The sequence below is a fragment of the Pagrus pagrus genome (genome assembly GCF_965226575.1).
Source record: "Pagrus pagrus genome assembly, chromosome: 8".
Lineage (NCBI taxonomy): Eukaryota > Metazoa > Chordata > Actinopteri > Spariformes > Sparidae > Pagrus > Pagrus pagrus.
The window spans coordinates 14,338,217-14,366,177 of NC_140192.1; the positions used below are offsets into that span (position 1 = coordinate 14,338,217).

A 27,961-nucleotide genomic window follows, 5' to 3' on the forward strand; every position below is an offset into this window, starting at 1 on the left:
TAAGACTTGATATTCATTTATTTTACATGAAAATAACATATGTTGCAACGTTTCTGAGAAAATCTATATCTGGTAATATAGGTACTGTAACTTCACCCAAAGTTTCATTTTAAATACTGCTTACTATCCGTGCTTAATGCAGACAAGGAAGAAAAACGACTATATTTTCTTCACATTATAATTCCCGAAAAATAAATTGCTTTCAGAGGGAAAGAGCACATTAATTCAAAAAGACACATTAATTCAAAATAGATGCAAATTCATGTTTCGAAAAAAGTGGTCGTCTTCACAAAAAAAAGAGAAAAAAATGAGATCGATGATGGATGTGACACAAGCTCACATCTGAACATCGCATTTCCTTCATCCAGTTCGAATTCTAGGCAGCACCTTGTACAAATGATCACCTCTCCACTTTTGAGAGCAGAGTGTAGTGCACTTTGTGTCATGCGTAAGGACACCTTAATCAACAGCCTGAGGCAGCCAGAGATACAGTCTGTAACATGACTTCTAGTGTATACCAGATGTAAACACACATACTAAGGCCCCGTGTTTAACACTTCAACTTCATTCACCATAAAAAGTTGCAAAAAATGCACAAACATGGAGATTAAAAAAAACAAAACACAACCAATACAAATTAACTGTTGAACTTAATATGCACCACAGCCCATCAACTCACACTATTAGCGATAAATGGCTGTTTAAATGCAGTATAGCAAAGAAATGCCCTGTTTTTGCTGCTTGAATATTCATTTTTTTCATGTAACCGTTTAAGCAGCAGCATGAAGTCATTAATTGATGTGGAGAAATTCAACTGTTCAGTGTTAAAGTAGAAGGCGTTCTAGGACAACACAGTATTTTGCTGTCTAACTACTTAATATCAGGTATTTGGGTCAGGATAAGGGCGGCATATCAGCCATATCAACTCATTCTCCTGTTCAACTTTATCCCTTAGTGGTTTATTTCTATTTATTATAGGCAATCCAATTATGTAGGTCGCCCTATTTGAACATGATATCATAACCATTCTTAACTCCACAAATACAAACAGAGTGGAAGCGGAGCAGTCAAAGCCCGTCCTTCCTTCTTCTTAACCCACGCCCAAATTCATGTCGAAACATTCAAGGAGAATGTGCTGTATTCGACACACTCTTATTGTAAACACATACACATTTTTCATGAATCCCAGATTTAGTGCAGGAACGTTATGCATGCATCCTTGTTGTTTGTGCGTACACATTAGGCCGCTGGAGTCGGTGCAGATCAAGGCAGTGGTCGTTTTTCCGTCTGTAGTGTTTCATGGTGGTTTCCCAGGAAGTGAATCATAAGGCTTTGTAGTGTGGCCAATCATTTGATCTGACCAGGAATGTAGAATTATGAGGTTCTTGGCAGTTGTGCATCCCCACCTTTACAGCTGCGATGTTTAGAGTTCCTCAAAGAAGGCCACCCTGGACTTGGTGCTCTGTAGTGTCAGCTGTGGAGGAGATAACGAAAGATCTGATAAGGTTGTTTATCTGTGGCGGAGGTAAACAAGAACAGAATGTACTGCAGCAAGCAAAATAGGTAACCTAATGGAAATCCTCACTGGACTCACTGACATCATCAGCTACCCTTACCCCCAGCCTTTCTGCCACATACAGCACTTCTGTGTATTTCCAATGCAAGCACCATGACCTTAAACATCTGACTGAGACACCAGCAAAATGAAGATGATGTGTGGATGGTCAACACAGCTTGCAGGGTAAAAAAGAAACCAAATTTTAATAATTCAGCTTCGGTGCACATGCATGAAACCCCCGAGCAGCTTGGATGGGTCTCTGAGGAGCTGGTTGTACTTCAAGTCTCCCTAGAATCATGGACTCTTTCTTGTGCCAAGATTAAGGAGTGTCTGTTATCTATTCCATGTTCATGCCATTGTGTTATTGCACATTGTGAGAAAGGAAACAAATAATAGATGTGTATAAAATGCCTGAACTGAAATACACATTTTTGCCATCAGCTACTTGCTCTGAACGACGCGTTACAACAGTCCCTTGGTGCTTTACTTTTCGTTTTGAAGTGGGCGGCACTCGGTTGGATGACGATTCTAACCATGTTTTTCAACTTTGATTGTTGCTTGAATGAATAATTGATGTTAAAGAGATATACTTGAGAATTTCAGTTGAGAAGAATTTGAGTATAAGTACAAGTATAATAAACAAAAATCCACTTTCAGTGCTTCATATTTTCATGTGATATTAAATGATTCTTGGAGAATTATACATCGATTGGTCGGGCTGATTGTTGGCATTCGAAGCAGCAACGGAGTTTATTTCAATTAGTCTCTCCTAAATTGCACCTTAGATGTACAGACTTGCATATTTAATCCAGTCATGCTTCTGATGAATAGCACATTCCAGCAAAACACGTGATTTGACTTGTTTCCCTTGACAAATCAAATGACAAAGTGTTCATGAGGAGAGGATAATTGAAGAGTCTGCACACTTACGTGCGTTTACTAAAAACATACCTGCTCCCCCAAGGTTATTCTGCTTGTAATGAATATACTGATGGTATGTGAAGGCATGCGGCGCTGTTAATACATCTTATAATGAAAGAAAAAGCATGTTCGATTAGAGTTTGAAACTTTCCCTGATGGACAAAGAAAGCTGTAGGTTTTCAAGAGACAATCAAACATACAGGGAGTGCCAAGATCAATGCCAGTCAGAGAAAGTACTGTTAATTGTTTTTCTCTCCAGGTTTAAATGAGCTGCTGATGGATTAATCCAGACCACTGGCTGCGCTGTAACCCCTTCAGCACAGCTAACTTCTAGCTCATCTAACACTGCATAAGCGAGCACTACTTAAACTGGCTGGGCAAACTTTTCCTCTGTCCAACATCTGTCGAGTTAAGGCAATTAAAGCGGCTGCCTAAGTAAATATTAGACCGGGGGTGGGGAGGACAGTTTGGGAGATCCAGGTTATTTCTGAGGAATGCGTAGACGGAGGGACTTAAGCAAATCCACACAGAGAGTGTGTGGGAGAGGGATGGATTTGCAGCATGATGGTTGTGGATTTTAACTTCCATTGTCCCTGCTGACAGGCAGCCTGAACTACATGTGTGAGCCCTCGCCCTTTTTATATTTATTCATTTTTTGTTCACACAAAGATCACACAATACTGCCAAAACGAAACCTTGTTAATGCCGGCTTTGCTTTTTATAGCATGCCGGTGTTTCACAAGCAAAAGAGGAGTGATGTGTAACGTGACAGCATCTAGTATGATGTTTTACATTTGTGTCCGTCAGTGCTTTCTAAACACTGACAATGGCATAACATTGCAATAACAACACATTTACTGTTATCTGGGGTTTGATCTAATCTTCTGCTCAGACCGTAAGGAGCACCCAGACATTTGCGGTTGCTGTTCTTCTTTTAGTTAGCTGCTAGCTGCTTTTTTAATCGCCCAATTGTGGGTCGCACAAATAGGTTGGTTCCTACCTCCACAGACCCCTCATTCTGTCTTTGTACATACATAATGGTGAGCACTGACTCAAGATCAGATCAACTCTTTATTCAATGTTCCAGATACAGTATTAATGTTGTGAATGATATTAAATGAAGGTTTTTCCTGAAAATAAATCCTTCTGTCTGTTATTTCAATATGCACAATGTAGGTAACCACAATGGTTGACCTCCTTTATATGTAACACAGTCTGAGGATTTTTGTTATATTTGGCTGTCCATCCAGAGTGAAACTTCACACAGAATCACTGCAGCTCCTATGTTGTGATTCGGTTGTTGAGAATAAGCTCTCCTGTCGGGCCCAATGCTAACAGAGCAGAACCTGGGGTCTGGTAGATGTGCAAAGGCGCTGGGCTGTGTTAAGGGGCCATTCATTAATCATCCTGAGGGGAGAAGGAGTCTGGATGGAGAAAGCTGTGCCCGGAGATGTAGCCGATCCTGGTGCTTCTGGCTCAGAGATCTGTCACTCCACATTCCCTCTGCTCTTCTTTCCCCCACCGTATCCCCCTCATCCTGTCCTCCTTCGGTCGCCAACTTCATAGCGCATTCTTAGCACTTCTCCGTGGCTCAGCCTCCCACAAACTCCTTATCCTAGGAACATTTCTGGTAAACTTCATCCTCCCCTAAACTTCTTGCCTCTTTAGGCTAAGCTGATTTAGCTTCCTCACTCTCGACTCCTCATCCCTTCTCCCTGCAAAGCCATGTGCCCCCGCCCCCTCCCTCGATAACAAGATGAATGCCGACCGCCTCTGGTTCAATTAAACCAACACTTTTAACTTAGCTCCTTTTCCCCCACTGCATGCCAGAGGTGCCCCCATCCATCCAAATGACTAATCACCAAGCAAAAATCAATTAGCGCTCCCTTAACAAGTGTATTTTACACTGGCAGACAAAAAAGGAGGAGGGGTAGGCTTTTTTGTGACACAATGTGCTGAGAAAATAGCTTAAATTTTCATTTGATACTTTCATTAAAATTACAGGGAGATACTGGAGTGTGAAGATAAAGGACAATGAGTCTAATCTGCCAGTTCATCAGAGGACAGTGAAAATACATTCTATATTTTTATAACACTTCCTTTGCCTCTGACCAATCAATTTAGGAATATCCCTCAAGCTGAAGGAGTCTGTCACTTTTTTTTGTCAAGACTTGCAATATCCACACCAGGCAGTTTCTGTAAGTAAGATGAAACCGCTTTTCTTACAGACGGAGTCGACATAAAATGCATACGAAAACACAGATTCCCCTTCAGGTTCTAATCTATGATTTTCTTCAAAAATACACTTAAGACCGGTAATCACTGTGCACTTTTAGAGATTACAGTAGAAAAGGAATGATTGCTCCACCTCCCCCAGCAGACTCCATCAAAGAAGAAACTTGAGGCTGAAAAATGAACCCCGGGCCAAGTGGAGACCGCTGCTATTAAGTGATGCTCTGTGAATCAATACCCCGCCTTGAAATAATATGATGGTTACGCGTGGGTGTTGTATGAGGGAGGACTATCAATTTTATTTGAGACAGTTATCCTTGGAAGATGATATAAGATCAGTATTAAGAACACATTTACATTTCACCAGCTCATGCCTCCAGCTGATCGGACAGCTGTTGAATAGCGAAGAAGCAACTTGTAAATGCAGCCAAGATGCATTGGATAGACGCGTGTGTTTTTCTCCCTCTGAAGATGATTTAAAAGGCATCTACACACACAGACCACAAGATAGAGACAATTTGCAAAGATATGATACAGTGCGATTCAGAGCGGATTTCATATAATTCAGTTGTGATCGGTATTCAACATATTTACTTTGTTTTTCAAAATTAGTGTGACATGTGAATTAATGTTGATGAAGGTTCTCAGTCAAGTTTGAGCACATGACCCTCTAAATAAAAACAGTTTTGCCTTCAATCAAAAGGAGTTGAGGCAAGTTGCATAGCTGCTAACACAAGAGTTCCTTACTCCTCATGCAAACTTTATTCAAACATGACTTTCTTACACAAGTATTCTGAGGTTTGCATAATTTATGATACCCTTTATGTTTCTGAAGACAGCAAATCTAATGTAAAGAAATTCGGGTAGCATTATACAGAGTGGATGCAATATTTCTTTCATTGTTTCGATGTTGTGGATGGATTTAGTTAGGTTTGTGTTCAGGGAGTGAAGCAATCTAACAGAGGAGAGGCGGGTAAAAAGAGAGAAAGAGTTGCTTGTAAAAAACGTTTTTTGACAGCTGCCACGTTTATTTTTTTTATTTCGGCAGAATTTGGGTCAGGTCTGCGTTTGTATATTGATGTAGTCGAATATCTGGCTCTTGGATTGGTTTTCTGATATAAAGCAGTTAATCTTTACAGCTGGATTTCTCAAATCACCTAGAAGAGCAGATGTAATCTGATTTCTGCTCGGCAACAAAGGACCTATTGACAAATGTTGTGCATGTGTACAAGATGCTAAAATAACTACAAATGCTTGACTGTGTGTACACAAGTGTGAATAGATGAGGCGTGCATGCACGGTGTATTTTGGAGGAACGCATGAAGAGTATTTTGTGGCATGTGTTATGATGTATGTTATGCAAGCAGCTGAGCTGGTAGATACCTTTTTAAAGTTGCTGTGCTTGCTGGTCCCCTGCTCGGTGTTCTGGTTGTGAATGATGTCTAGAGGAGTCTCCCTCTCCTTCAGCTTTAGACTTTCAATCTCCGTCTTCAGCTCATTGAGCTGCTCCTGCAGGTGCTTGCTCTTCTCCATGTACTCTACCCTGAACATAATCAAAGTGCATGTTAGAAGACAGTTTATTGGATTTCCCTTTAAGCACTTTTTCTTGAGACAAACCTTAACTTTGTTGAGCAGTTTGGTTCCTTATTTTACTCCTCTAAATAAGGGCAGACTGAGAGATATAACCGTTATTGATAACTCCAAATAGCATACTATTAAATAATACTGGGGAAAATATCACTGCTCAACTTTTTTATACTGATACAATTGATTCAATTTTTCATGCAAACCTGAACTCCACTGCAGTCTGTCTTCAAGTATTATAAGCAGTTGCCCGCCAATTCTGAACCTGTAACCTCTCTGCTCAATGGCTTTTATTTTAAAAACCTAATACCTAATTACAGGACAACAAAGACCTGAGTAATTTATTCCACTGCACAGCCAGGGTCATACTTGTCTCAACGTAATTTCTCCTGTCTGCAATCACTGACACCAAGCGCTAGAGAAACAAATGCTTGAATGCTGCCCGTGACATCAGTGACAGGTATTGCTAGGGGTCAATTACTTGCCTGAACTCCTGAATCAAAATGTGCATATTAAAAAGTGACGGTGTCCCTCCAAGTATAATCCTGCACTGTGTTGGTCTTTATACATTTTCAGTGCATTTAAAATTATTCCATATAGATATTCATCAGTTAACAAATCCCTTCGGCTGATTCAAAATTAAATCACTACAATTAGGCTCAACCAAATAACCAAAAAGTGTCAAATACTTGCTTGCTGAGCCCAGAAATATTAAGCAGCATCAGCAGAGTTGGGACATGGCCACTCACTTCTCCTTCTCGATCTCCATGGAGAGGCGTTTCATGTCGGTATCTTTAAAGTCAAAGCTGAGGTTTTCCCTGCTGAAGCTCAGGTCGGGAGGCATGCTGTCAGATGGCAGTCCAGGGGACTAGGGAGGAAGATGGAAGGAGAGGTTAGAGCAACGACAAAGATGTAGACCAGCTGACAGGGAAAAACAGAAAATGGGGCAGAATAAAGGGTAAAACAAATATACAAAGTTGAAGGTGACATTATAAATAGGCAAGAGGAAGAATACTACATTGATGGTCAGAGACCATGAACACATATGTGTATATACATATATATATGATTTTAGATCCTGATCGAATGTCTGAAATGCATTGGCCACATGCACCTCAGGCATCGGCTGGAGATGAAGTGGACCTAATACACAATATAAATGTAAATCCATTGGTTGGCATGCGAATCCAAACTATATGGATATAGTCAAAATAAATTCAGTCTGGACGCACACAGAGGGCAATCTGACCAAGGCGGACGGAAATGGGAATGGAAAATCATGTGTACTTGTGTGTGTGTGTGTTTGTAGACTTTTCACTTAATAGCTAATGTGCTACAGTAGCAACATGTCTTTTGTATGTATGTGCATCAGTGTGTGTGTGTGTGTGTGTGTGTGTGTGTGTGTTGAGGCTTTTCATTCATAAGCTTACAAGCAATTAGTTCTCCATCGATGGCTAGCATCTTGGTATGTATCTGTGTGTGCATGTGTGTGTGTGAACATGAGTGTGAGCAGATGAATGTGTACTGTGTGGGTTTTTATCATGTTGGAGGCTCTTGCGTAGGCTGCCTTATGTGCTGCCTGTTCTTATGCAAGTATCTCCCGTTCAGTTTGGCTTTGCGGAGCTACATTTGCGCGTGTGTGTGTGTGCAAGCGTGAGCATATGTGTGTGCTATTAGCAGTCAATCTAAGGCTTTATGTTCGTGGTCATTTCCATTCCAATAGTAGGAGCTGATACTATCAGTAGGAACAGACAGTATTTTTCTGTGGGGTGTACAGCTGGAGTACATCCATGTACTGCTTAATATTTGTCTTAAGCATATTTGTTTTATGGAATGCTGCATTTGTATCTGTTACATTTAACTGTTTACAATATTGATTTACTTTCGATTAATCCATTTATCTTTGTCTTTAAAAAATAAAAAAAATGCCTATCATAATTTACCAGAGGCCAAAGTGGTGTCCTGATTCCTCACTTCATCAGACCAATAAATAAAAACAGAAAAGAGAAAGTAAGATTATTTTCTAAATGTTGCTCATATTTATTGACGTTTTTTGGGCAATTCAAAAATGTATCCAGGGACTATGGATGAAAAATAAATGATTAAAAAATTAACAGAATTTCCATCAATTTACTTCCTGTCATAGACTAATTGCTGTGTACCATGTATACATTTTAAGTATGTGTGTGTATGTTCCAGGCGTGTTACCGTATAGAGAGCCCTGCTGGTGATCTCCAGCAGCTTGTGCTTTGCCCTTCGCTCTGACTCCTTGGCCTCCTGCAGGTCCTGTTTCAGCTGGTCAGCCTCCTTGGCCCTGAGGGACGAACAGACAGAAAGACGCAGTTAATGCTTTAATTCACCTCCCGGTCCTTCAAAGTTAACAGAATTATCTAAATTGAATCCAAAATTATCTTACATAATCGGTACGTCGGTACCCGGCGAACCAGGAATGTCACTTTGTTATTATGCAGGTGATCAATGGATCACCCCAGCGGACAATAATTTCAGACTCCATTATGCCACCATCGAGTTTGCACACAGAGGTGTAAGAACGTTATATGCAGGTGATTACATTTCTTTTGATTGTGTTCCTGAACACTCAGCAGTTCCCCGTTGATGTGGGGGAGCTATGTGCCTCAAGGGTTTGAGTGGACGTAGTCATTTACATGTTGAGTGCCACGGGTTTAAATTTCTCTGGTGCGGAAAGTGCTTATCCAGAAATTGCAGTTACTGGCAAGTGGTTAATGGTGTCCATTTGAAATGATTGCCTAATAAATTGTGAAGTAGAGGCATTGAAGTGGTATTCTTAGTATCTATGTATGCTGTTTTATTGTGAAAATTATTTAAGTTCTTTGCTACAATAAACTGGCATCTATCAAGCTGTACAGAGTGCTGATCAAGGATCACTCATCTCCTTATCCACCTGACCTCTAAAGAAATAAAAAAGTCAACAGCTTTTATAACTACTTGATGTGAACTAGGGTGTATAAAAAAGAAAATGAAAAAATTGATTCTGATTAACACACAGATCGCAAAGTCATTTTCAGCACCATGGCGCTTCAATGTGTTGTAAAAGCGTTTGATAGGGTCTGTCACCATCAGTCGATACTACTGCTTACAATTAACCAACACGAATGAACTGCTGCATCCCCGACCTAGGAGGAGGGCTGCAGAACAAAAGCTTCCTCCCTTTTTCTTTCTGAGTGCGGCTGTGTAGCTGTAACCGCACGACTACCTGCTTTTCAGCTGCAGTGCAAGAACAAAGCCTTTAAAATTAAGTGATTTTAAACAAGTTAGAAGTTCTTGTTCTTTGATCCGGCAATTTAAATGCACGCTGTGTTACTTAGCTCAATGCTCAGAGCGTATCGACTTACTTCTCTGCTGCTGAGCAAACTGAAGTGCAGCGGTGTGTCTGTGCACCTTGACATTAAACAGTATAGTAACTTGAAAACATTTTGGGAGGCTCATGTGTTGATGAGGTTATTTAGGAACTGTGCTCTGATGCCCCTGTAAGACAGCTTCCTCAGTACGGGGTATTCGTATTACAAAGGGGAAGAAAACAAACTCTTGGAAAGTAAGGAAGCTGTAGGAATAAGTTATTTAAGGATCTAAAAAGTGGCACATGTTGTGCATGTGAATGTGTGTGAGACCGAGACTTTGGGTATGAGTGAGACAGTGTTGACAGAGACAAAGCCACATAGAGGACAGAGCTGGATCAAAATCATATTCATTGCAGTAAGGGCAGATTCACACTCATTGTTCATCCACACAGGCCTCCTTCCTCCTTCCCCTACCTCCTTTCCGACTCCTCAGCCATCTTGAGGGCCAGCATCTCTGCCTCCAGCATCTTCTGCTCCATGAGCCGCCGCTCCTCCTGGCCACGGATGGCAGTCACTTTGATGCGCTGCATCTCCGTCTCAGCCTCAGCAGCTTTCTGGGCCAGCAGCTTGGCCTCCTCCTCTGCGATCTGGGCCTTTTCAGCCAGCAGGTCCGCCGTCTGCTCCGAACGCAGCTGGAGAGGAGGAGGAGGAGGAAGAGGAAGGGCAAACACAAGAAGTAGAAAATGGTAGAGGAGATGGGAAAATGGAGCAAAGAAAGAGAGGTGAAGATATGTTGCGAGAAAAAGAGGACAGAAGGAGGAAGAGAGGTGTAGGGGGACAGATGTGCATGAATACAGAATAAGCGAGGTGACAGTGAGAGACAATAACGGGGAAGAACAACATAAAACAGCATATACAATGACAAAAAACTGGGAGACGGTGAAGTGAAGAATGTGACATAGCCAACAAAATGGTGGATTTCAGGTTAATCTACCCATTCTTACCAGTGCCTCGTTGGCCATATGAGCCTCATCTTGCAGCTGGATCAACCTCCTCTCCAGCTCGTCCCTGGCTCTCTCTGCCTCCTCTCGCAGCTGCTTCTCCCTCTGCAGGCGCTGCCTCTCTACCTGAACACACACGAGTAGAGTTTGGATGAGAAAAAGAGGATATGGTGGGAAATATGGTCAATGAATGAAAGAAACAGAATAAACAAAAGATGGAATATGGATGAACATCCTATGGACAAATGGATCTGATAGAAGAAAATGATTTAAGGCAACTGACTGGACAAGTAGCAGCAGAAAACGGTTTATCTTGCTGTGTCCAACTCCTAATCCTGGCATGTCAGTAGTGAAAACATTTGAGTGGAAACTTGGCTGACAACTTTTGACAACTTTTTTGTTTTGCCAATGTCAGTACCTGTTTTCTGGCTCTCTCCTCTCTGGCCTGAGCCTTCATCTGCTGCACTTCAAGTGAATCCACCCGCCGCCGCCGCATGAACAGGTCATGGTTCCCTATACACAGCTGGAGGATCTGCACAAGAGAAACAACACCGGGAATGGTTGCTACTTGCCATGATGGGTCAAAACGGTAGGTACATCCCAAATCTATCATTCCCCAACCACTTCCAGCATGTTTCTTCCCTTTCACTTAGAAAAAGTTGTTACGTCTGTGGCTAGTTAATATTGTCTTTCTGCCAGCCACTTCAACAGTCTTGAATCCATCATTTTGACGTGTTTTTATATCTCAGCTGAACTCACCAACTTGTTGACTCTTAGCCGCGAGGAGTTGAACTTGAAAACATTGGTTTTCTTGTCCAGAGGTTTGATGGTAAACTAAAAAATGAGTAGAGGAACACCAGATTTGATTAAACCACAAAAGAAAAAGACATCTGTCAGGGGAGGAAATAACCTGGAAATCTATATTACAATACTGACAAGGGTATTTTCAATATAGCAAAATTATGAAGAATTAAACAAAAAAATAATAAAAAGTACAGTTTAAAGCAGTAAACATGAGATAAAAACTTATGTTAAAACACAGAGATAAGCTTATTTGCTCAAACAATATGGATACCTGAAACTTGAAGCATAACACACGATATGATTCCCCTCAAATTCAATAAAGCACCATTTTTGTACCAACCCTCTGACTACTGTCCTGCTAAACTTTAAAATGAAGTATAACCCCAATTCCAAAAAAGTTGAGACGCTGTGAATAACATAAAATACACTTGTGATAATTTTATTATTCTTTTTACATATACTCAATTAAAGTCAACACAAAGAAAATATAAAATAATTCACAATATATATATTTTATTTATGTTTCACACAGCGTCCCAACTTTCTGGGAATTGAGGTTTCCCAACAGTAGAGTCTCCCACCTCCTTGTCGCTGTAGGAGATGTTGCGGATCTCATTCCAAGGGAAGGAGCACTTGGGTGTCAGCCTGTTGTCGGGCTCGTAGATGTGCAGACCCAGGGCGTCCACTCCCAGAAGAAGATCGGTTCCCTTTTTATTCTAAAGCGCATTGGGAGAGTAAACAAAGCTTTTCTTTCTAGCTGTCTGTTCAGGGACATCAGCTAGCAGCTGTGGGAACACCCCTGCAGCCAACATTCATTTTTACCTGCTTCACACAGAAGTGGCATTGTGGTGGCTCTGCTTGCCAAAACCATTTGTTCAGGCTGAGCTGAACAATGCCAGTTGAGGGGTTTTATATGCAGTCTGGGCTTGTTTACTTCAAAAGTAATGCTACAGTGAATTACTTAAGCTGAGGTTGACTTGTTGGTGGCATTTTAAAAATGTCCCAGCCTTTAGGAGAGTGTGTTGATCAAGGCCAGAGTCACCTCAAGTGACATTCTGTTTGTTATATGAGTTGTTACAGGTTATTTTATGCTATGAATCACCTGGAAAAGATCCAGTGCCAAACAAAACATACAAATATGTTTGAAATTTGTTCAACAGCCAAATAATAGACTCAACTAAGGGACAATTTAGAACAAGAAGAGCCAGACTGCCGGTCCCCAACTTCATTTCGTAACACCACAGTGAAATTGACACGCCTGCTAATCTCTCACATTGGCTTACTTTGTAAAGATATAGCGAAGCGGCATTGGCTCACCCTGATTAAAAAGTAATTGACGCCATACATGTCCAGGTCCTGAGCTATTTTTAAATACTCCATCTCAGCTTCATCCCTGGTTCAAAGGCAGACGGAGAGGGAAAGAGATTGAGAGGGATCCAAGGGAATGGAGAAGAGAGGGAGGGAAGGGTGGGAGGTGCAGAAGTGGAGAGAAAAATGAGATCAGACCTTGTTTTCCTCAGCTTTTGTGTGTAGCATCTGTCATGTTGTGTGATCTATAAAAACTCTGCCACAGAGCCCTTCCGAGGGTGAATACACAAGCACAGTACTGACACAAAACACATTGATAATTCGCTAACAGGCTTTAGAGGTCACGCTTGATGGAAAAGAAAACTTATTCTGATGCCTCCAAGACTCTAAATACTTTGAGGAAGAGGAAACAAGTGCATCAAACTCTTCTCTTCCCCTTTGCTGCCTGGTTGGCAGATCTGTTGTGATTTCAGGGTCAACTCAGCAAAAAAAGTACATTAGCATACTTTGATGGCTGAGGAAAAATCAGGGCATGCTTCTGCCTAAACTTTTAATAACTTGCTGTTTGATATGGGTGGTTGGGAAATTGATGATTTAAGCTTCATCAAAGTTTTAACAGGCAAGAGAGCATTGTGCCAAGTAAACAAAATCTAATCTAGGTTAGATGCAGAGTACATTCTGACTTCAGAGTGGGTCAAATTTAAATGTTAATGCTTGATTAATGCTGTGGAAGAGTAGAGCATTTTCTTTTCAAAAAGAAAATAAAGATGCACATGGAAAGTCAGGCAGCTAACTTTGATTTTGTGCTAACATCAGTTTTTTCAAGAATCAATTTCTTATCAAGTTTGAAAAGAACATCAGCCAAAATAAAGGAGAAGTACATTTTTAACTGTATGTGGCTGGACATCAACTCTTGATACTGTTCACTGAGTATATTCATCGATATAATGGAGAATAAAAATTGTCAAGCACCAAGGCCCAACACAGAATTAACTAGTCACATTTGCTAACATTTGCTAATTTCCACTAAATGCAAAGTACAGCTGAGGCTGATGGGATTGTCATTAGTTCTGTAGGTATGTGGTCATTAACCAAAGCATCGGGGAAATTAAATTCTTGTCCCGGGAAAGTCTGGGATCACCAAAGTCATTACAATTCATCTTAAATGAATCCTGCATGAATGGCGATAAGGAATTCCATGGCAATCCATCTAACAGCTACTGAGACATTTCTCTTTAAGTCACAAATCTACTCCTTGTGATGGCACATGAGGAAAAGTCTCCAGGATATACAGGCGGGCGAAAAATTAAAGAAAAAAATAATATGAGTGTCTTGGCAACCACATGCCACCAGAAGAGCTCCAGTGCTCCTTGGCATTGACTGAGGTGTCTATAACTCTACTGGAGGGATAGATGGCCATTCTTTCAAAAGATATTCCCTCATTTGGTGTTTTTATAGTGGTGGTGAAGAGTGCTGTCGAACACACTGACGCAAAATCTCTCATAGGTGTTCAACTAGGGTGCAGTCTGATGACTGTCAAGGCCACAGCATATGATTCACATCATTTTTATACTCATAAATTATTTTAATAACCCCCCATGCTGCAGGGATGGAAGCAGGAGACCACTCCCATCAGGATAGAAACATTTCATCATAGGATAAAAGTTTTGTCCTGTAATTTATCATTCGTCTGTATCTTCAAGAAACCACGAATGTATGTACCAAATGTCATGATAATCAATCCTACAATATACCAAAATCCAGGTGCTCTATTGGCGCTACAGTAGCATCAAAACAAGCTAAGCGGTACCAAGCTGTAGTCCCATCAGAAGACCAGTGACCTCCCTCCTGTGCCACCACTACACTGCATCACTTACTAAACAATTGAAATGCTAAAGGTGTGAGGACCACCATCTCCCCACACTCTCCGCTGGGGTTCAAAGGGTTATTGATCAGCACCGGTGACTCAATTACTACTTTTTACAAGTGCTGAGGTTTGCTGGCTTTTAGCACTCACTTTCCAGCCCAAAACTCCCCACCCACGGGAGTTTTAAGACTCTCCACATCCCTCACAGTTACACCCTATCCACTTTTAACTTAGCTCAGCTCAGTGGTGGCGCAAAGTGCAACATCAAAACGACTGACTTTCATTCTCGTGTCTTTTTAGATTTATGAAAGCAATTACAGCCATGTGATTCTTATATTGCAGCTCACTAAATGATCCTCTTTTGAAAAATAGCTACATGAATTGTGCTTCTCTTGTGAAAATATATGTAATTACACCTAATTGATGAGTTACAGGCTGTGGTGAGCTGTGGTGTTGGTGCATTTTCCTGGCCAAAAACAGATGTTAAAAGGTTTATCCAACGGACTCATTAATGCTACTTTAAAAAACTTCCCTGCAAAAACAACTTTAATGTGGCTCTTTTCGCCTCTCTCCACCAAAATGGACTTCAGCTTTGCATAAAACATTTCTTGTGGAACCAATTTTTTAAGCACACCCTATGTGAACTTGAAACTGAAATTTGCTGATGACAGTGGATCTTCACAGTGGTACAGTTCAATGCAGCAGTTTTTTACCTCGTCCTGCCCCTGTGCTCCGCATAACACGCTGTGATCCTCTCCTCCCACATTTCTGCAGTCATCTGGTACAAGTTAATCACCTGAAATGGAGAAATATCCGTGAATGTGCGGAGACAATACAGTACACACTGAAATGCCTCATGTCACAGTGCAGATACGGGCCCAGTTAAGAGGAATATTATGTAAACATCTTCCCTCATGAATGGCAATGAATGACAATAAAGCCTCATTCTTAAGTAAACCCAGGGGTCACTCACCCTCTTTGGCAGCAGTTCCTCCTCAGCTAGGAAGCCAGGTTTGTGGACATTGGGGTCGTAGTCTCCGTACTGTAAAATAGAGCGAAAGTGCCAAGAGGATTAAAATCACTCCAGACTAATGGCTGATATTCACCTTCCCTCCAATAACAGACTGGACTATTCCTCTCCTGGGAGCTGTTCATGATGAAACTACAGCGCCTGTATGAAAAGGGTGTCTTGGAGAATGAATGGAGGCTGGGCTGCCATCGGGTCATTAACGTGCACCGCACACCCACTGGCCCAGTTGTTGGAAGACGGTGTAAATGATGCTATTAGAGATATCTCTGAGAGAACCGAGGCTGATCACTTATCATCACAGAGTGGGGATACAAATTATATCACGCATGTTTGGAGAGAGATATGGATGGATTAGGCATGACTGAGTGGCGGTGGGGAATTTCCTCTGGGCCGCTGTAAAACTGGTGGAAGGACATGAATTATACATGTAGCTACAGATTAAAAAGTGGGCTATGACTGTAGATTCATCCAACTAGGTTAAATGGAGTGTGTGTGTTTTGCTGTATGTGCTGTGCATGTTTTTCTAACACAGTTGCACCTTTCCTCGGCAGTGTGATCATTGTTATTTTGTCATTAAATTATTGGTTTAAATTACTAGAGGGAATTGAGGTAGGCAATCGTTGTATATTTTACAGCCCTTTCACATTTTTCCACCGTTCTGTTGGAGCACTGAGGTCGTCCAGAGACACATTTGTGTCAAAATTAGACAAATGTACAAATAGAGAAGCTGAGATCTACTTTTTAGAAAACAGAACCTGATGGCCCTTTATTGATTATGTGGATAAACTATCCTTCCAAGGAGTTTAAGGTCATATGTTTCTACATGAGTTGATGCTCAGACCAGATTCTAATCTGTAAATGTGTTTTCTCTTCTCAGTGCATCCATTTCCTGCACTTTACAGCTTTTTTTTTTGCTTATTTCTTTATTATTGCAGTTAATGATAATGCTATCTTGCCATATTGTATGAGAAATGAATAAAGTGTTAAAAAATATTAGACAAATGTCAAATCTAGCTTTTCACATTTTAGGCCAAACTGCAAATTTCCCACCCAAATTATGTTCAAACTGTGTGTATGAGATTCACAGGACATCCTCACAAATCTACATCTACTTTTTGGTGAATTTTTTGAGTATGAATGGTATCCTTGGTTCAAAAAAATGGTTTTCAGAAGAAGCAATCTTGTCTTTGACACCAAAAAGTGGTACCTTATCCTCCTGTCATGGCTTTCTATCTCTATAACTATTGACCCCTGCTTGTACCTCAGTGGAAAATAGGTGGTCTAAAAAGACTCATTCCCTGTGACATTACCACTGAGGTTTAACACAGGTTTGGAATAAAAAAGAGAAAGAAAAAATCTCTCTGCCGCTGCTCAGGTGTCATTGTAAATGTACTCAAAATATCACTGCGGTGTCTCCAAAACAAGAAAACACCACAACCAAAGAATTGTCCCAGAAATGGAAAAAAGGGATGGACTGCAAACAAAACCACATATTTTGCTGTTACATGATGTTGGGTATTGAGGAAAATACATCTTTAGGTAGTTAAACAGTGACAAGAGATCACAAATGTAATTTAAAGCACATCGGTTGTTGTACTTTTGCACACAACAAATTAGCAACTTTTGACCACTCATGTGGCTTTAATAAATAATATAAATAACTCTATATCTGTGTTGTTTTGTTGTGTGGTGTTACTTTTATTATGTCGATTAATTGGATTTCATTTTTGTGCAGACCAGTCTATAAACAGTACTTAACAGACCTGAATTTAATAAGCTCACCACAGAGACGAGAACAGCAGCGCAGTGGCCAACAGAGTGGAGAAGCCGAGGGCCATTTAATTAGATCCTTTCCCTTCAATTTCAAAGCTTCCACTCCCAGAGTTCCTCACCTGTTTGTTTGTTACTGCTTCATAATTGATCATAAATAGACTTATAGAGGTATTGTGGAACCAACTGAGGTTTAGCTCAGGTAGAGACAGACTGGCATTTTGACAATGACAGTGCTCCCAGATGCTTTCTGATTACACATTTATCTTCCATCTATTATTTCAGACAACCCCAAAGTGACAGCAATGGCTGTGTCAATATTTTCACTTGACTTTTATCAACAGCTGCACCACAGTAACCACTGACTAACAGATACCAGTATATTGTGTTTAATAGAGCCTGTTTCTAAAATTAGGAAATGTATTTCTCACAGTCCAGTCAGTCTGAAGAAAATCCATTTTCAGTACAGTTGTGAGAAAGGTTTTGAAACACATTCTCACCAATGAAGGGCATTATTGTTGTGTAACAGGCAAAATTGTTATTCTTTTTCTGGCAAGCTTTGATTAAGCTACTAACCATGCAACATGGAAGGCTACAAACAAAAACTAAGGCTTTGCAAATTGCGCAACGTGTCGGGGTTTGGAAATGATTTAGTGTCTCAGTAAATATTGAATGGAATGCCATGAAATTTGGTACAGGCATTCATTAAGTGTGACCTTGTTTTTCCCCCAGCCATCAGATCAAAGTTGCCTAATGCTGAACTACCTACAAAACTAATGACATTCCTGTCAGCCTCAGCTGTTCTTAATTTACAGTTAATGTAAGAACAGATAACATCATTAAACAACAAGAACAAAAAAATCACCTGTTTTTATACAGACACTTTTTATACAGACACACCGCCAGTCTCACCAGCTGGCGGTGAAATTGGCTGTTTTTGCTAATTTTCTCTTCATTTCTGTGTCTCATTGTCTCTTGTGCCAATGCTGGCTCACCTAAGCTGATATGGACAACAACATTATCACAGTTGAGTCAGGCGAGTGAGGCGGGATTTACATCAAGGCAAAGCTGACAAATTCCACTGAGTATTAAATAACATATTTTGTGGTCCAGATTGAAACCGAGAAGTGCGACTCTATTAAGGCTCACATGCTGGGAGGTAAGGTAACAGGTAACACCTGTAAAACTCAGCGAGTCCCATCTTTGTCATCCATGCCTATTAGCTTGTCATAACCCTCCCCACTTAGCCTGACACGCAACACCCCGTGTGGCTGAGGGTGCTGACCTCACTCCCTACTCAACCTCCCTGCCAGAGTGACTCCCTCTGCATTTTTTCCAGAGCAACTGTTTCTCGATATTCCCTTTCGACATCTCCTTGTACCGCCGCACCTACTCAGAATACAAAGCAGGAGGTACTGAAACGTCTGCAGAGCCACAGAGGCTGAACTGTTGGCTCACAGAGCGTAGAAAAATACCCTCAGAAAAGTTAGTATGGCTCTTAAATCTGATGAATTAGAACATTTTATGTATTATCAAAGGATTTTTCTCACATGTTGGGAATTCTGTTGATTTACTTTAAACCAGTGCAGGTTGTGATTAATATTAAACTCTTAAGGAAACTTGAGGATTGTCACCTTGGGATCCTACTGTATGTGTATGTATCTGTGTTTAAGTTCCCCGGCACAAAGGCGAAATAATTATAAAGAAGTCAGTCCGAGCATTTGTGTGCACACAAATTCCTCCACTATTCCTGACTTCTATTATCCCCTCCATTCATGCACTCTGTAACTCATACAAGGTAATGGTAGCTTTTATGGCTTCCGACTGTGTTTGTAATGAATAATACGCCACTTCTTCCTCCGACTAGAAACAGATTACACACACAGATTCTGTGTGCAACTGTCTGTATCTTAACAGAGCTGTGATTCACATTATTTAGAAAAAAAATCCTCTTTTAAATATTAATGCCTACTTGGAATACGCCTTTACTTTCTCCTTATTGCCATCTTCAGGCTGGCTTAATCATGATTTAAGATGAGCAAAAGTACCAAAGTGTTTCCCACTGTGTGATATACTCAACTTCGCGGGCTATACTGTGGTTCTGCACAAAAACAACTCATGACTAGAAAAGGAGAAGGAAAAGGTTTGCCAAAAACCTCTCAGCAGCTGCACTGCTAAACAAGTACCTGTCTCCTTTTGAAAACGCCAATTTACTCACATTGGCTCTAATCGAAGCGGACTGCTGATTAAATGAAAACAGATTGTGGCCCCATATTTCTTTGCTGTTTCCAGATCGAGGGTGCTGACAGCGGAGAGAACAAGTCTCGAGCTCATTTGCTGATTTTTCTTTATCCACACAGGCTCTTTTAACCTAGGCCATTTAAATTGGCATGGGAAAGGCGAGTCTCTGAGGGCTCCTGGCCAAATCTTTGAGGTAGAGCTCCAGCCTCAGCAGACCCTGTCCGCCTGTCAAAAAGCTGCACCTCACTCTCCCTATCTTTTTTCAAGGGGATTTCAGAGAGATGGGATCCTTCAACCAAAACGACTCAGATCGCCTGAGGTTTATTAAGGGAGCTTTTTCCTGTGGAGTGATTTCCATGGACTCCAGGTAACTTATTTGATCCTGAACCAATAAATCAATGGAGGTGTTTATACTGTACAGCATCTTGCATACAGAGTAATGGATTTTATAGAGCTCAACGTATGCTTAACTGAATGCTGAATAATGAAAGTACAAACAATGTAAACAGACAAACTAATACATAAGAGGTCAATCAGTCAATACATGCAAATAGGGCCCAGGTGCATTTTATGGCGAATTAGAAGGCGGACTGATTGCGAGCTTCGTCCCATGGTTCAATGACAATCACCTCAAGCTCAATATTAGCAAAACCAACAATCTTGTGGTGGACTACCAGACAAACAGGAGGCCACCTTTCCTGGTTGTCATCCAGAGATAGGAAGTGAAGACGTTTAACTCATACAAGGACCGAATCAAGGGGTGCAAATCAAGAACAACACTGAAGTCCTCTTCAGGAAGGGACAGAACAGACTTTTCTTCCTGAGGAGACTCAATTAGTTCAACAGGCTCCTGGTGATCTTCTATCAGTCTGTAGTGGATAGCACTCTGTTCTTTGTGGTGGGGTGGTGAGGTGAGGCATCAAGACTTGGGTCAACAGTCTCAACAAGCTGTGAATGAGGGCCAGCTATGTGATCAAGTTGTAACTTGAGGAGTGGAAGGGACAAATCGAATCTATCTTGGATAACCCTTCTCATCCTCTCTACAATGGGGTTGGCAGCTCGTAGTAGAGAAAAGGATGAAGAACAAAGTCAAAGCCATCTTGGATATCCTCTTACACCCTCTTGTGGCAATTCATTCAGCCCCGAGATCATCCCACCCCGGTTTAAAACAGAGGGCTTCAGGTGCTCATTTGTGCCCACTGCTATGAAATTGTGCAACAGCAGTGGAGTAGGTTTAATGAGGGGTGTCCATTCATACTTCTCTGCCACTACGCTGCTCATGTCAACATACACACTTCCACGCCTACCCACACATCTTTACCAATTATATAAGCATTCATCTCAGGGGTTATTGTGTTTAGAGGCATTCCTTAACTGGCCCCTTTCAATACATAAGAGTGGGAGAGCTACCCTGTGCTTCTTCTTCCGAAGCTCATTTCAGCCACTTCTATCTGCAGTTTTCTTCTTTCAGACATTATACAGAGATTATGAACTTGTGTTATATATATGAACTTGTCCCTTTACCAAAACGGTTTGGTACAATGCAAGCACAGCCGAGTATAACTTCATAACTTTATCAGTGGCAAGAAGCACAGACATATGATGAAAGATGTCCTGAGGCCACCGAACTGAACACTCTCCACTATTTGGCTGCACCTTTAATTAAATGGGATTGTGGCATTTTATTTATGAGGCTTTCTGCCGTCTGCAGACCTGCTGGGAGGATGCTACAACAGGCAGGCTGCTCGGCTTTAGCAGTGATGGCTTTTCTGCAATTTCAAACTGTTGCTTAAAAAGCAACTTCCAGTGAACCTGACTCCTGTGTTTTACATCAAAGGCATTTCATGCAAGGCCTCCGGAGCGCTCCATGAAGTAGTAAAGGAAATTTAAAAATCAATACCAGAACTAGCTGAATTTAAGGTGTAATGTGTTCTATTCTGGTCCCTATCAGGGCTCAGGCGGCAGAGCTCTGGGTCAATTGTAGATGATTTATATCTTTTCTTTTGGAAAACAGATAAGAGAAGAATACATTCACAAAGCTCCCTCGTAATAAAACATGCAGTCTCCCTGCATTGTTCTAGGAGAGAAGAAAAGAGAGCCACACTATAGCAATATATTTTTCAGATGATAAACAAACAAATGAAATGCATGAGATGTCCCCGAAATGAATTACAGGATCTAAAAAGAATTGTTTATCCAGATTTTTTGAACAGGCAGCCGCAAAGAAAGCACGAGGAAAGAAGGAGGTTAATCCAGTTGAGGACAGTTCCAGATGTACGTATTCCCTCAATCCCTCAGTCAGTTCAAATAATGATATAACAATCTTTTCTCTGGGTCTGAACTGCTTTTCTTTAAAACTGTTGCATTCTTTAAGGCAGTTACAGAAAGCACCCTGTTGTAGTGAAAGATTTACAGCTGTTAGCTCCTCATCAGAAAAATCTTTCAAAAAGTAAGCTTGAGGAGGAGAAGAAGTTTCCATGTGGTCATGCAAATTTTAAAGTAGAAGTGAATAAACCATTAAAGGATACAGACAACTGAATTCACCATCTTCCTTGAAAGTAACTGAGAATAAAATCCTAAGTTACAAAAAGGAGCACTAACCTTGGCATGGACGGCGTAGGAGGCCAGCAGCACGGAGGCCTCGGGTGGACAGTGAATCTCCTCCTCGAGGATCTTCCTCTTCACCTAAGGAGTTACCAAATATGATCAGCTGTGCGTATACCTATCTGAATAGCAAAGCTGTCTTCATTCCATCTTTCTAACACAAAAGAGAGCCATGCAGGTAATGTATGGTCTATGACATTTAGGAGTTTGTTAGAGAAGTTTGTCGCTGTCGTATGTACAAACAGCAATGAAGTTTACATCAGGACATTTGTTCTTCCACTCAGTTTGAGTATTACATCTCCTTTATATTGATTTCCATGAGAGGAGAGAAATGATTCTTGTGAGATGAAGGACCTGAATCAGATTGACAGGTGATCTTGACTCAGACACAATGACAAAAGACTTGATTCCTTCGAGAGAAGAGTGACAGCACTGGGTGAAACACAACTTTCTGACAACTGTGCTTTTGACAGCCAGAACTTTCTTCCTTTAATTCCACTTTGGCAAATGTGGGAACAGTACAGTCAAAGCACAGTGCTCATGTACCACTCTTCAGTAGCCACAAAATATAGTAATCATATCTGCAAAACTGGGTGAATAAACTTCAAACTACTATTGCCACAGTACAGTGGTACTTGCACTTTTTAGAGAAGTCTGGATGCAGGGAAAACTGTGCCAAATAAATATTGTAGGACTCTGATCATAGCCCCATGGGGACCTATTAGACACCAAGCCAGGAACTATGTAGCCCAGCCAACATTATTTCATTCTATCATTAAAGTCCTCAGCTTGCTAGTCAGCAGACCATAATAACATGACAGACATGTCCAAGTAAAGCTCCCAATGACACAGTTAGAGTAGAGCGCCACCCTACGTGTGTGAACTCACTCCTGTAAGTAAGAGGCACAAATTCAAGGTTTAGGTCTCCAATTCATAGAAGAGTGTTGACTTAACTGTCATGGATTACAGTCATAACAGGAATTCCTCAAATGGGTGACAATCCCCTTTAACAAGCTCCCTGTAGTTTAAATTGCTGTGTCTCACCGGGTGTCACTACCTGAGCTCCTTCACCTGTCAACTTAATTGAATCACAAACTGCCGTGACTACGTATAGAGCACAAAACCGGATTGTAAGGAGTTATATAAGTGTGCGATTTAATGCTTTAAACCTTGTCATTTGCAGAGTCATGCTGTCTTCTCTTGTTTTGAACTAACAAAGGTGTGGAGCCAGAGGTGACAGCCCAAAATCGTGACAAGCGCTAAGAGGCTGAGGCTGCAATCTGGTTTACAAATGAGACTATGTTGTTGCTAAGATTACAGGGCCGAGGTGACGGAGATGTGCATGTTGTCTGTTTGTGTAAGTGGTCTAAAGTGTGTGACGGGTGTGTGTGTGTTTGTATCCGGGTCGGTGATCATTTCTGATAAGCACTAATCCAGCTGTCATGCCTGTGACACTATCTGAACGGAGGCCTGCTCCTGACATTATGGGAATTAATGAGAGCAAAGTAATAAGGGGGCGGGCGATGCGAGGCGCTGCACATTTGTATTCTTCTCCCCTTGTAGCTGTGTACCGCTTTAACTGTTCAGTAATTTGTCACTTTTTTTTTTCTTTTAGCAAGGTTCCCCTCTGAAATAAATAAATTGCTTCAACCACCTCTAAACGGATTAAGGAAACAGAGAGACTTTTTTTCACATGCGTTAAGTAGATAAGTGCTCCTATCCAAATGTTGAGGAACATAAACCGCACCGCTTTCTCAAGCCTGAACCAGCACAATGGGCTGGATATGATAGGAGGAGTGCTATGGGGGGGGACAAGAATCCCATGGAGAATATGTCATTAACTGGGCCAATAACTGAGCCCTTAAAGCCTAATTGGTAATTGATAAATGTGGCTGGTAGCATTGGATGATGGCAGCACAGTTGCAAATTTCATCTCTTGTGAGGGGAATGGTGTGGCAGGCTCTGCAGGAATTCCCTGGAGAGTATTAAGTGGAGAGAAAGGGCAGCGGTAATATGTTGCGCATTGATTCCACATGGCTGCACACAATGAGACCGGGACAATGGACAGAAAGTGTATTGGAGAGTGCTCTTCTTGTTCAACTTGTCAGAAACTCTGCAGACGCGTGCCCCCTGTTGGGACTGGAGCAAAATAGTAAGGACGCCGCGGACACAGAGCACCAGTCAAATGCCTGCTGTGCTTAGGTGAAATGGATAATCCTACATTTACAGAGACCCTTTAAAGACCCTAAAAATCAGTTATCATGTTCTCACACACCTGTTCTTTTATTTTTTCAAGCGTTCATTTTGACTCATCTAGTTCCACAGAGAGATGACACATACTTCTGAGAAGGTTCTCTTTTGAAAATCTTGAACAGAGCACCCCTCTGTGAAGATTACGATCAAGGAAAGAGAGATCTTTAAAAAAAAAAGCGTCTGCCCTCTAACCAGGTAATAATCCACAGCTTCTTCTCAGAGGCATGTTGAATTTCTGGTTTACGTGTAGGCCTGTAGCAATTTCAACTGAGATAGCAGCAGAGAAAGAAACAGTCAGTGTGAATGCGCGAAGAGCCTCGTCGTAAGGCCCTCATGGCATGATGCACAAATGACAAAAATAGAAAAGTAATGTCTGCACACTAGATAATGCTCCCATGAACATTTGTCACCTCCACATGTGATGTTTTTGTTCTTCGACAGACATGAAATTAGCGCAGAGACACACCTTACAATTACCTGTACAGTAGGGTTACCTGACAAGTCATGTGGCCACAGAATACATTAAATACTAGACCTCTCATAAACAACATATGAGGTTATCTAAACCACCTAAATACACCGCAGTCACATCATCAGGTAAAAACAGTCATGTTGTTATGGTGGTTTCGATAATATTGTACTTACTTACTTTCATTGTACATATCAATTGGCTTCGTCTAGCATTTAATGTTTTTCTTGTATTTTGTGTTGGTGTGCTGTGCTGAGCGGACTTTTCATATTTTTTCTTCTGTCAAGCACCCACTGTTCCAAATGCTTGGAGTGATTTTATAAACTGCGTGATGCACAAATGAAACACAGAGGAAGACAACGAGGTATATATCTCATGAAGTAAAAGACATTCAGTGCTTATACTGAATAATGTTCAATCTGATTTACCTTGAAATGGACAAAACAAAACTCGTAGGTTTAAATTACGTATAATTACCTGTAGGAAGAAGAGATGTTGTGTGATATCTTGCACTAGCTCCTCCTCAGCATTTTCAGGGTAAAACTTGGCCAGGAAATGAAGCGTAATTGGTTCCTCCTTTGGTACCTCCTGGTCCAGAACCTACAACAATGACGCAATGAAATCAACATTTGCACAGTGGGGCCATTCATTCCCTTTTCATGCCGGCTACATCTTTATTGGCGATGTTTACATGACTCATGGCTGTTACAAAACCAGAATAACATGAGAATCACTTGCCCTCTTTTCCATCTTTAGCCAAGCCGACGTGTCCTTGATGTTGTACCGGAGCCCAAAAAACCATGTCTCCCTCAGTCCCAGAGTTCGGCACACCAGGTCAAAAAGGTCTTTTCCTTTCCACTTGACCTGAAACATGTTTTAGTGTTATATAATTTTCTCAGAAAAGAAACCAGAAAATTCTAAATTACTAGAATTACTTGAATTGATACAGAAAGAGGCAGCATACAAAAAAAAATCTAAAAACACAGAAAACCTGTTAAAGCAAAATATCGACAGTGAAACTCACATCATTCATTGACTGGCCCTTAGCAAGAGAAGTCTTTATCAGGTTTAATATTTACAGCCATTTACAAGATGCTGTGTCTACTGAATCCACATATACTAGTATTTTCTTCATAGCCTCAGTCTCTGGTTAAAAGCAGGGAGCTATGCGTGCTTTTCTCATCCAGCTGAAGGCTATGACGGAGGCATATCTGGCGCACATATCCAATTTAGATAGCTTTCATCTCTAGCCTCTGAGCTAACAGGGTGCAAACTTCTGTCAAGTGCATTCAAGGTTGGCGTGGAAAAAAAACAAGTTAAAAACTGCTCGAAATTAGGGTATCAGCGGGAATGCCAACAGGGAGAAAAAAAAAATTCCCATGCAAGGCTTAATGAGCATTTTGTCTATATGACCAACCCCTGTTAAATGCTATTTACAAAACCCATAATTGATACGATTATCATCTCAGCACAGAAAATTGAAACCTGCAACTAAAATTATGCTGCTCTGTGTGTAATTACCAACTGCAAACTTTGGTGGGGTTCCTCCCCTTTAAATATAGAGGTGGTGTCTGCAAGTCATTTTGATGGCTTTCACCTCTGGTATATCATCAAGTCACATGCTCAACCAAAAAGACTGCAAGAAGGCCAGAAATATACATGAAAGGGGCATAAATCAGTGTGTTTTTGAATTTGCACTGCAAGGGGGATACCCACAGCATTTCAAGCCACGTACTGCAGCGAGGTTTGCCACTGACTTAAATGTTCATGATTCCACTTCTGCACTAGACAGATATAAATTACAACAGATATGGTCTTTTGTAGAATAGACCCACTTAGGTATACCACTTGCGTGTCTTAGTGGTTACTTACTGCCATCTAGTGTCAAAAAATTAAACTCTTATTATGTCTTGTGAGTGACCATCATTGCTATGATAAACTCTGCACCTACAGGCTAAATCAGTTGTCATCACAGATTGTGGTTCAGCAGTTATAGCATTGCAAAGCATTCACGACAACTGCCAATCCAGTCAAAACAGTACAGCAGGCACTTGATGTTGTGGTCAGGGCCAATGCAAATGTGGAAAGCTTTCGATGCAAGTTGAATGAAACCATGCTCATATACTCACCTCACAGCTGAACTCCATGTCGGACTCCATCGTGCAGATCCTGACGTTGAAGTTCCTGGCTTGTTTTCTCATCAGTGAGTTAAATCCCATTTTCGCTGCTAAGGCACTTGCCATGGCGAATAGCTCATAAACTAACTACTCGATTATTCAAAGTCGTGAATCGCTACAAATTAAGTTCCCTGTCAAGGCATCGTGTCTTTTACACTCTATGGTGTAGACAGCCGATAAGTCACTTTGCAAGACTTAGTTATCACAGATGTGCATGTTACTGTCCAGCTTCACTATAGCTCGACCAGGAAAGTTGCGTTCAAAGCAAGTTTCATCAAAGTTTACACAGGGTTTTCACTGACATTGTCTATGTTTATTAATGTCCAGAACAAGTTACGTGTGTTCTGGTATTTCTGTAATTTCACCCTGGCCAGCACATAAAAGGTTTACAAGCATTAACTAGCTGATAACTACAATGTAACACTCCTTGCTGCTAACGTTAGCTAGGTTAACTTAAATAGAAACTAAGTTAGCTAACTAACAATACATATCCAGTACAAGTCCTTATCTTGCGCTAAAATTATGCGTCTCTGTACCGTGAAATCCGTTAATGTTTACATCTCTGCGTCCGAGAAAGTATCAAGCCAATATATCCCCTCTGGAGAGTTTAGAGCACTCAGGTCGTCGCATGTAAACTACTCTGGAAGAGAAGCGCTAGCAACTGATGCTAACCATATTAGTTAGCTAAAAAAAACAATGCTGCATTCACGTGCCATACAGAATGTTGGAGTATCGCTGTACCGGACATTGAAGATAGTAAAGTACTGACAGAGAGGAGCCTCTTTGGGGCAGGGAACATTAATTTTGTCTGAAATTCATAGT

The 27,961-nt window shown here is 41.1% G+C and overlaps 1 protein-coding gene across 1 annotated transcript; it reads right to left on the reverse strand.

Annotated features, from left to right (window-relative positions):
* Positions 1 to 27,784, reverse strand: nf2a (NF2, moesin-ezrin-radixin like (MERLIN) tumor suppressor a). Its single transcript, XM_084360787.1, has 16 exons — positions 27,092 to 27,784; positions 25,701 to 25,826; positions 25,440 to 25,562; positions 22,238 to 22,321; positions 15,569 to 15,637; positions 15,309 to 15,391; positions 12,738 to 12,813; positions 12,002 to 12,136; positions 11,376 to 11,450; positions 11,035 to 11,148; positions 10,620 to 10,742; positions 10,090 to 10,307; positions 8,504 to 8,609; positions 7,045 to 7,163; positions 6,095 to 6,254; positions 1 to 1,474 (listed from the first exon to the last, which is right to left on the reverse strand). The coding sequence occupies exons 1-16, from the start codon at positions 27,203 to 27,205 to the stop codon at positions 1,424 to 1,426; spliced, it is 1,776 nt and encodes a 591-aa protein (XP_084216913.1). The 5' UTR covers positions 27,206 to 27,784; the 3' UTR covers positions 1 to 1,423.
* Positions 27,785 to 27,961: the final 177 nt, after the last annotated feature.